This window comes from Bactrocera tryoni, chromosome 5 (assembly GCF_016617805.1).
Source record: "Bactrocera tryoni isolate S06 chromosome 5, CSIRO_BtryS06_freeze2, whole genome shotgun sequence".
Classification (NCBI taxonomy): domain Eukaryota; kingdom Metazoa; phylum Arthropoda; class Insecta; order Diptera; family Tephritidae; genus Bactrocera; species Bactrocera tryoni.
Window position 1 is genome coordinate 38,283,984 of NC_052503.1, and position 9,493 is coordinate 38,293,476.

The following is a 9,493-nucleotide window of genomic DNA, read 5'->3' on the forward strand; positions in this document are numbered from 1 at the left end:
CTTTGGTGCGTGCGTGAGTGCCAGTAAAAGCGGGAATGTCGCAGCAGCTGGAGGATCAAACATTCCACAATTGTGTCTCCAAAGGTACGTACGATGTTACTGTTGTCGCACAAGCGCGTGCACTTTAGTGAGCTACTTTGTGAAGTGGTATATATGGTGGTTTATATTATATTTTATGCAATTTGCAAAGCTTAAAACTAATTCTCGAAGCTTTGTCGTGAATAATTTTCGGGTTTGCATAACTTTTAAATGACTACCGAAAATATTAGCACGAACATGCAATTTGCCTAAAATGTTCACACCAGCAATTTGGTGAACAATTTTCTGCCATATGTCAATATTAGAAAAAGAGATGTGAGAGTGGGCATTCTGAAAAAAACAAACAAGAAAGTAAACTTCGGCTGTAATACACTTGACAGTTGAATGCCTTATATTTAGCATAAAATGGTATACAAAAATCTTTATCTTAATTTGGTCGGTCAGTTCGAGTGCCAGTTATATGCCATATTGATCCGATATGAATAATATGTTCGAAAATTACAATGATGTCTTTCATAATAATGTCTGTCGAAATTCTTAAAAATACCTTGACAATTACGAAAGTTTTCTATACATGGTTTGTTTTTATCGATCATTTATGGCAGCCTTATCTTACAATCCAATTTTCAAAGACTCGTTCGAGCACTTCGTCTGGTAACTGGCGAATGACATGCGTGATGTTTTTTCCAAGGTCTGAATCGAAGCGGAATTGTTCGCGACAACTTTACATATCCCTACAGGAAAAAGTCAAACGGTGTGATTTCACACGATCTGGGGGGCCAATCGACCAGTCCAAAATGTGAATTGATCTGTTTACCGAAGAGTTCTTTCAACAAAGCCATTAATTGATGCGATGTGTAGGAAGCGGCGCAGCCTTGTTGAAACCAAATGTCCTCAACATCACGAGCTCCAATAATCGGTTATCATGGCGCCATAACAGTTTCCATTGACGGTTACATTATCACCGGCATCATTTTTGAAGAGAAATGGATCTGTGATTCCACCGGTCCACAAACCCCATAAAACCGTTGTTTTTTCTAGATGAAATGGCAATTTCTTCAAGTTGTTCTTCGTCCTAAATGTGACAATTTTACTTGTCCATACCCCTTGAGCTGGGAATGGACCTCATCGCTGAACAAAATTTGGCTCGAAATCGTCAGAACTTTTCAAGAGCCCACAAGCTGAATTTTGTACGCTTTCAATTTAAGATCCCGACGGAAAATGCGCAAAGTTGTTCCATACCCTTCAGTTCGATATAATTGTTATGTAGTTAAAATTAAAAATATTCCAATATATTTATTATGTATTCTTAAATATTATACAGTGGTTTTCATATCGCAATTTTTCGGTTTGTTGCCCGTCTCCAACATATTGGCCAATGATGTGCATCGAGTCTATTACACTTGGTTTAGTCTACATACCCTTTATTCGGGGATTATATTGCTTTTGAATACACTGGAATTTGTTACTGTGGGATATTTGGTGTTCAAATTTGGTTTAAATTTTCACAATTCAGGTAAGTAGACGCATAAAAAAGTTAAGAGAAAATCGGATATATTAAAATACATTATAACATGAAATACAATACCGCAAAGTATTAATAAAATAATATAAATGCTATATAGCAAAACAATAGAAAACTAGAATTGGATGTGTCAAATGGATTTTGTATGAAACCTGCGAGGGTGTTGCCGAAAGTAACCGACCTAACCTATAAACCGCTTGAGAGATATTTCATCTAAAAGATTTTTAAGTGTGAGAAAATTGATATTCCTATTGTCTATTGACTAGGAAATAAAGAATTAATCACTATCTCTCGAAGTTACTTTGGCGTCGTAGAACTAGTTTCCCCAAATGAAGGAAGACTACGATAATGTTATCATAAGATTGATTGAGCTTAGAATGAATTGAGCACTGTTTCTAACGCATCCACAAATCTTACACGTTATCTGTCTCTGGAAAATACCGAGATCTAGCTAGCACTAACGCGGGAAAATTTACTATCGCCTAGTTCTTTCTCGTAGACGATTACTGTCTAATTTTCAGCAGAGAGAAGGTCAAAACGGTCGTAGGACTTATCTTCTTACTTGACGTCTTCCGCGGTTATAGCCGAAGCCGCTGTTCTGCGGCAATTGGATAATCCACCACATCTTTCCAACGAAGTTCAGGTCTTCTTCTTCCTTTGCTTCCCCCGGAGGGTATTGCGTCGTATACTCTCAGAGCTGGAGATTTTTCATCCATCCTTACGACATGATTTAGTCGCTGTGTCTTAAGTCGCTGAACTATGTCAATGTCCTCGTATATCTCGTACAGCCCACCGTTCCAACGACTGCGGTATTAGCCACTACCAATGCGCAAAAGACCACAAATCTTCCGCAGAACCTTTCTCTCGAATACATTAGACGAAATTTTCCACGACTTTGAAGTTACGACTGTCAATAGTGACGGTCGAGTCAAGTCGCGAGTTCACTACTGCCTGGATTTGCTTTGCTTCCTTATGCAGTCTGGAACTGTACACTCTTATAGAAGATTGTACCTTCTCGATTAAGCTCTGCAGTTCGTATTATTTTCTCCAGCAGTAGATTGAAGAAGTTGCACGATAGGGAGTTCGGTTCAGAGAGGTCCTTCCCAATCTTGACGGAGCTGTTGGTATTGCTTATCATCAGTTTACACAGCCGTATTAATTTTGTGGAGATACCAAATCTAGACATAGCAGCATAAAGGCTGCACTTTTCGTGCTGTCAAATGCAGCTTTGAAATTAAAGAAGAGGTGGTGTGTGGTGGATGTGTCGATCTTCCTTTCACGGGTTTTTTCTAAGATTTGGCGCCTGACTCAAATTTGATAGATTGTAGATTCTGCAGGTCTGTGCTCCATTAATAAGGTCTAATCAGTTTGTTCACGGTGAGCTTAAGTCACTTCACACATTACGCTGGATAGAACCTTATATGCAAGTATGGAGGGGCTTATCTCAAAGTAGTCGCCGCAGATTATGGGGTCTTCTGTTTTGCGTATTGGACAAAGCACACTTAAATTCCAATCATCGGGCATGCTTTCGTCCGACCATATTTTACAAATACATGCTCCTTATTAGTTCTTCGCCGCCGTATTTGAATAGCTCGGCCAGCAACACATCGGCCGTTGCCACTTTGTTTTTCTTCAGGCGGATGATTGCTATTCGAACTTCATCATAGTCGGGTAATGGAACATCTATTCCATCGTCATCGATTGGGTAATCGGGTTCACCATCTCCAGGTGTTATGCTTTCACTGCCAGTCAGCAGGCTGGAGAAGTGTTCACTCCATAATTTCGGTATGCTCTGGGCATCACTCAAGAGATCACCTCTGGGGGCTCTGCAAGACTAGCCTCCGGTATTGAAATCTTCTGTAAGTCACCGCATTTTTTCGTAGAATTTTCGAGCATTACCCCTGTCGGCCAGCTTGTCAAGTCGTAGGACTCTACTATGCCAAATTTGGCTGATTGTGAGAACTGTGAGGTATATGACAATGGAACGGATCTGAGTAGTATCAAATTGGTCGAACAAGGCTATAAAGTGTCATCAAACGTATTATCAAAATTTGCCTCCGTGTTTTGAGTCCGATGAAAATTTTATCATCTATTTTAGGAAGCAAGAAAATTTATTTTTTAACATGAGTTGAAGAAGGTGGAAAATCGCAAGGTCGGTTGTAATCGTTAATGCTGAAAAATAAATCTTTTGCGGGCTAAATAATTATTGGACCACCCTGGTACATATGTGCTTCTCATAATTCTGTTGTAATACGTTTATCTTTTATGACGACAGGTACAATATCTTTGTTTGTGGTGTGCATGCTGGAGCATGTGTACTTTTGGCGTTTGGCCATAAAGTGGCCATTTATCATGCGAGCCTGGCGCCGCACAGAAGAGATATTCCTGCGACCGCCCTATCGTATATATGCGACATATAATATGAAGGCACGCATTTACGCATTAACCTGTCTGGTTATGTTCAGTGCCATGGGTAGGTACAGTGATGGCGAGGAAAAAGTTTCCGTCAAAATAAAATAAGTTCTATTCAGAGGTGAAATATGTTTATGTATGTTTTGGCTTTTATTTCAGTGGAGCACAGTTTTCTTGTGTTTAATTCATTTCATAAAAGCAATTTAGAACGCACGCAATGCAAATACAATATCACTTTCTGGGAAAGTCTCTACAGACGGGAAAGGCCACACTTAAGCAAAGTTGTACCTTTTAACTTTTGGTATTTGCCTGTGGTGGAGGTGAGTTCAATTGCAGTTATAACTAAAATTGCAGTGTGGTGTCTGATTTATCTAAAGTGTTTATAATATTTACCAAGTTTTAACGGTATAATCGAACTTTTATCATTCACAGTGGATTAATTTAACCTTGGCTTACCCCAGGTCATTTACTGATGCCTTCATCATTTGTGTAAGTGTGGGGTTGGCATCACGTTTTCATCAACTTTATCTACGGATCGAATCTGTGCATAACAAGGTAAATACTCAGCGAAAATGAATATGATATATCTAGCCTCGATAAAAATAATTGCTTGGCACTTTTATACAAGGTGAGAAGCGTGCTACATATCAATTAGTACAAAAACAGTGAAAGCATTGTGAGTACGCAGGGAATTACCAGTTAGTTCTCATAGTGCTAAATATTTTGATATGCAGACCAAGCCAATAAACACAAGAAAACAAGTTAACTTTTGTCGCACCAAAGCTACATATATCGCTCAGAAATACTTAAGTTTCCGTACGAGAACTTGCATTTGATCGGTCAAATTGGATGATAACCACGCTCACTTCTCGTATAATAGTTATGTTGAAAACTGTTAAGAGTAGTTACAACCTACTAAATAAATACGCCAGAAGAAGCAAATTTCATATTCGGAATGGTAACGAAGGCACTTAACGTAAGTATTAGACAAAGAGCGTGGTAGCACCTACTTTTTGATGAAATTTAACATTTTAAGAACGACTCGACCTATATTAACAAAAATTTATGTACAATACTACCAAAATATTCTTATATTAGATTATGAAAGTGAGCGAAATCGGACTAAAACCACACCTACTTCCCATTTAACACAATTTTAAACATGAACATCAGGAGATGGCAAACCCGATTCTCCCATCGATGACGATGGAGCAGACGATCCACTATGTCTGAATTTGGTATCCCCGCAAAACTAATATGGTTGTGTAAACTAACGTTGAGCAATACCACAAGCTCCATCAGGCTCGGGAAGGACCTCTCCGAGCCGTTCAATACCAAACGAGGTTTCAGACAAGGCGACTCCCTATCGTGCGTGTTGCAGATCTGAATAGAGAAGGTACAGCCTTCTACAAAGGTTCCTTTTGACATCGATATCATTGGCCATATCAACCGCGCCGGTAGTTCTACTTTCCCCAGAATGGATAAGGAAGCGAAGCAAATGGGAAAGACAAATATCTCCTGTCATCAAACAAACAGTTGTCACACCAGCGACTGGGCTCCCACGTCACTGTTGACAGTTATAACTTTTACGTCGTAGATAATATCATCTATCTTGGAACCAGTATTAACAGCAACAATAATGTCAGCCTCGAACTCCAACGGAAAATAACTTTTGCCAACAAATGCTACTTCGGAATATTAGTAGAAATTGAAAAGTACAGCCCTCTCTCGAGAAACAAAGACCAATATATGGTGCAGAGACATGGACCATGGACAATATTCAAGCGTTGTACCAAAGTGAAACGTGACACGATGAAATGACTGTCAAGCAAACAGACCGATCCATCCGAAGTCTTAATATGGAAAACTTCACGAAATTTGACATTCATTACTAACCTACAAGTTTCGTAGAAATTGTTCAGATCGGACAAATAGAGTTGCCATAGAAACTAACCAAATCCTTGTATGCAAAACTTTTTGTTTTCATAAGACACAGTCATGAAATTTGGTATGGTTTATTATTTAGGGTATTACTTCATTGTCCGAGCAAAGAGATTTAAAAACTGATCGATTAAAATCAGGATAAAGATGCACCTGTGAAGGGTATATAGCTTCGGTATAGCCGAAGTTAACGTTTTTTTTTGTTTTTAGGCTTATTCAACAAAATTTCACATTCCCTTCTAGTAATAAGAATTCATCACGCTTCATTTCTCAATAACTTTATTCTTAACAATTAACGTATTTTTTTCAATTATATATTGCAGGCCTTACCAATGCTTTTCTGGACCGAAGTACGTGGACATTTCCTTGAGTTGATACATCTTATGCGTTTACTTAACGACAAAATAGCGCCGCTGATACTATTAGCATGCAGTAATAATATGTACTTTATCTGCTTTCAGCTGTTCAATAGTTTCCAGTGCGTAACTGTCAACCAGCATTATTTAGAAAAGCGTTGACTGTTTTTCTTTAATTTCTCATCCACAGAAATATCGGCGTTGACCTGATTGCTGTAACCGCTTTCTGGTATTCCTTGTTTTTCGCCATCTTTCGCACCATTCTTACACTTTTCATGGCCTCCTCTGTTAATGACTACAGCAAGCGGATATTGTGTACGCTGCGCAGCGTACCAAGCACGTCGTGGTGTGTGGAGGTGGGCATATGCGGTTAACACCACGCGTCATTTAAAATCACAATAAATGTCAATGTTTTTGCCAATGTCACTTTTACTTTCTTTACACCATGATTCCATACCATTTGCGCTATATTGTTATTGGTAAACTCACTCAATAATTCAACTTGGATAGTGTTATTCACATCCATATATATATACATTTGTATGTTTATTTCAATAGGCACTTATGTATGTGTGTTTGTGTAAATAAATGTTTGTGTGCATTAGTTTGGCCCTCTGTTTGGCATTTATTCGCTTTTCCCTAATCTTTTTCAGGCCCAACGGTTCAGCGAGCAGTTGGCTTTCGACTTAACAGCTTGGTCAGGCTGCGGTTTCTTCTTCATTACGCGACAACTAATTTTGGCGGCAAGTCAATATATAATTCTTGTCTTTATCTTTGTCTGTATGCGCAACCTTTGTCCTTTCACCGACTGAAATATACGATAAATATAATATAAGTGTGTTGTAATATAATTTCTTTCCCGTTTTCTTGCCTGCAGATGGCCGGTACAATCTTTACCTATGAGGTGATGGTTACGGATGTCATCAACAAGGGCTCCATTCAGCAAGTTACGAGCTATTGCAGGCCGATTGAGTACGAAGCTGAAAATGAGTGAACTTAAATGAACTGCGTATTGATTAGATATAACGAGAGCATATGTAAAAAATAATGCGAGAAATAAAGTGAAACAAATAAAGAATTGTAAAGGAAGTTTTTATAGAAATGTCTCTTGTAGAATTCTTCTTAACGTCAAAATTACCATCTGAATCCATGAAGAAGTCCGCAAAATGATTATTATTATATAAAGCCTTGAGCCCGAAATCAAAACTAAAAATATATGCACTAAGTTCCATTAAGACATCTTCTTTACTGACTGATAGACTGATAGAGTCAAGATACAGGGTTTGTCTGGAAAGTAAGAGTACTGAGTCAATTTAAATATTGAACCAATCGTTACAATTCTTTAAAAACATTCAAAATAGGCTCCTTCTGGGTCGATATAGCGCTGCCAGCGCGACTTCCAAGCATTAAAGACGTCAAGAAAGGCATTCTTTGGAATAGCCTTGAGAGCCGAGGTGAATGCTCCTTGGATACCCTCGGTCGTCTCAAAATGCTTGCTCTTCATCGGCCTTTTCGGGATCAAATTCACAGATCCATGACTCGTCACCTTTGATTACGTTATTTAAAAATTAGGGGTCACTTTCACATATGTTCAAATTTTCTTGGTACACTTCTACTCGCCGCAATTTCTGGTCGTCAGTGAGTACTTTTGGGACCTTCTTCGCGCACACCTTGCGCATGTTCAAGTGCTTCGTCTCAATGTCATAAACCATAGATTTTGATAAATTCAACATCTGGTCAAGAATACTTAGTCGACGATCTGAGTTCAAAACTTTGTGCACACGAGTCACATTGTCGGTGTTTGTCGAAGTCGCAGGTCACCCAGCACGGTCTTCATCAGCGACCTCTTTCCGGCCTTTCAAAAAGCCCTGGTGTCATCGGAACACATCATTTCTTGTTAGAGCAACACCTGGGTCTCTGTCGCAAATTTACTGACTTTCACACAGAATTTAATCGGTTTTTTCGGTCAAAAGTCAGCAATAGATACTGGGGTCAATATATTCGGTACCTAGGGGCTATTCGGAAAATGCAAAAGAACAGCTGGTACAATGAGAAGTGTCGCGTCGCAGCGGAGAGAAAGCAGACTGTCTATCTCGCAACTAAACAATCGACTACAATACGTGCGGGATGGGATAGATACTGAGAGTGAAGAGGGAACGCATATACATACAAAACAGAGAGAGGCGCAATACGTGATTACGAAGATCTTGATAAGCTGGCTGACAGGGGTGATGCTCGAAAGTTATACGAAAAGATGCGGTGACTAAGAGAAGGTTTCAAGACCGGAGCATACTCTTGTAGAACTCCCAGAGGTGATCTAGTGACTGATGCCCAAAGCATACTAAAATTACGGAGGGAACGCTTCTCCAGCCTGCTGAATGTTAGTGAAAGTATAACGCCAGGAGAAAGCGAACGTGATTCCCTAATCGATGACGATGGAGCAGACGTTTCATTGCCTGATCATGAAAAAGTTTGAATAGCAATTACTCGTCTGAAGAACAACAAAGCGGCGGAGGCCGATGTGCTAAAGGGACTCATCGTCATGAATGTATTTATTTAATCAGTGACTTTTCGGGGCGTCACACTGAGACGATCCCTTAAATCGTCGAAAAACGACCACATTTGAAAGAAAGAAAGTGTTTTCCCCGACAATACACGGTGTCTCAGATCATAGAAAGCGATGGCAAAAATCTATGAATTGTGTAGTAAAATGCTGCCGCATCAATCGTATTCTTCAGATCTGGCCGCCAGCGACTATATCCAGTTCTCAGACCTCAAAAGAATGTGCTCTGGAAAGAAATTTTCATCGAATGAAGAGGTGTTTGCCCAAACTGAGGCCTACTATATTTTGAAGTAAAGGCCAAAGAAAAGTCGGAGGGATATACTTTTAAGAATTCAAGTTTGCCAAAATTTTATTTTATTATGGTCGGCCGGGAACTCTTCAATTAACCTTGCTACAATAAAAACTAGGCTTCTGCAAATTTCACCAATCAAATCAAACTCAAATTCTCCAAGTAATACAAAGTACAATTTTAACGAGGAACTGTAACCATCTTTTAATTCACTTAATTGCAAGTTTAATAAATCACGGATTTTAAGTTCACCGATATTTGCCATTATTCTGTTTGATGTAAATACCTGTAAATTCCATAAATTTCTGTTTGTGTGAACAAAATGTATTCTCCATCTGCTCCAATATTTTGTATGACCTCTATTACAG

The 9,493-nt window shown here is 39.1% G+C and overlaps 1 protein-coding gene across 1 annotated transcript; it reads left to right on the plus strand.

Moving 5' to 3' along the window:
* LOC120778085 (gustatory receptor for sugar taste 64b-like) lies at positions 1 to 7,348 on the plus strand. The gene is made up of 9 exons (XM_040109783.1): positions 1 to 84; positions 1,364 to 1,555; positions 3,840 to 4,037; positions 4,136 to 4,296; positions 4,409 to 4,531; positions 6,241 to 6,395; positions 6,464 to 6,629; positions 6,927 to 7,016; positions 7,151 to 7,348. Exons 1-9 carry the CDS (start codon positions 36 to 38, stop codon positions 7,265 to 7,267), a joined length of 1,251 nt encoding a protein of 416 aa, XP_039965717.1. The 5' UTR covers positions 1 to 35; the 3' UTR covers positions 7,268 to 7,348.
* The last annotated feature ends 2,145 nt before the right edge of the window (positions 7,349 to 9,493 follow it).

Bases quoted from the DNA above. Each gene is read 5' to 3' on its own strand.
- LOC120778085 (XM_040109783.1), top strand. From the start codon at position 36: ATGTCGCAGCAGCTGGAGGATCAAACATTCCACAATTGTGTCTCCAAA. The intron at 4,297-4,408 runs GTGAGTTCAATT...TATCATTCACAG, and splicing joins GGTATTTGCCTGTGGTGGAG to TGGATTAATTTAACCTTGGC. The intron at 4,532-6,240 runs GTAAATACTCAG...TATATATTGCAG, and splicing joins TCGAATCTGTGCATAACAAG to GCCTTACCAATGCTTTTCTG.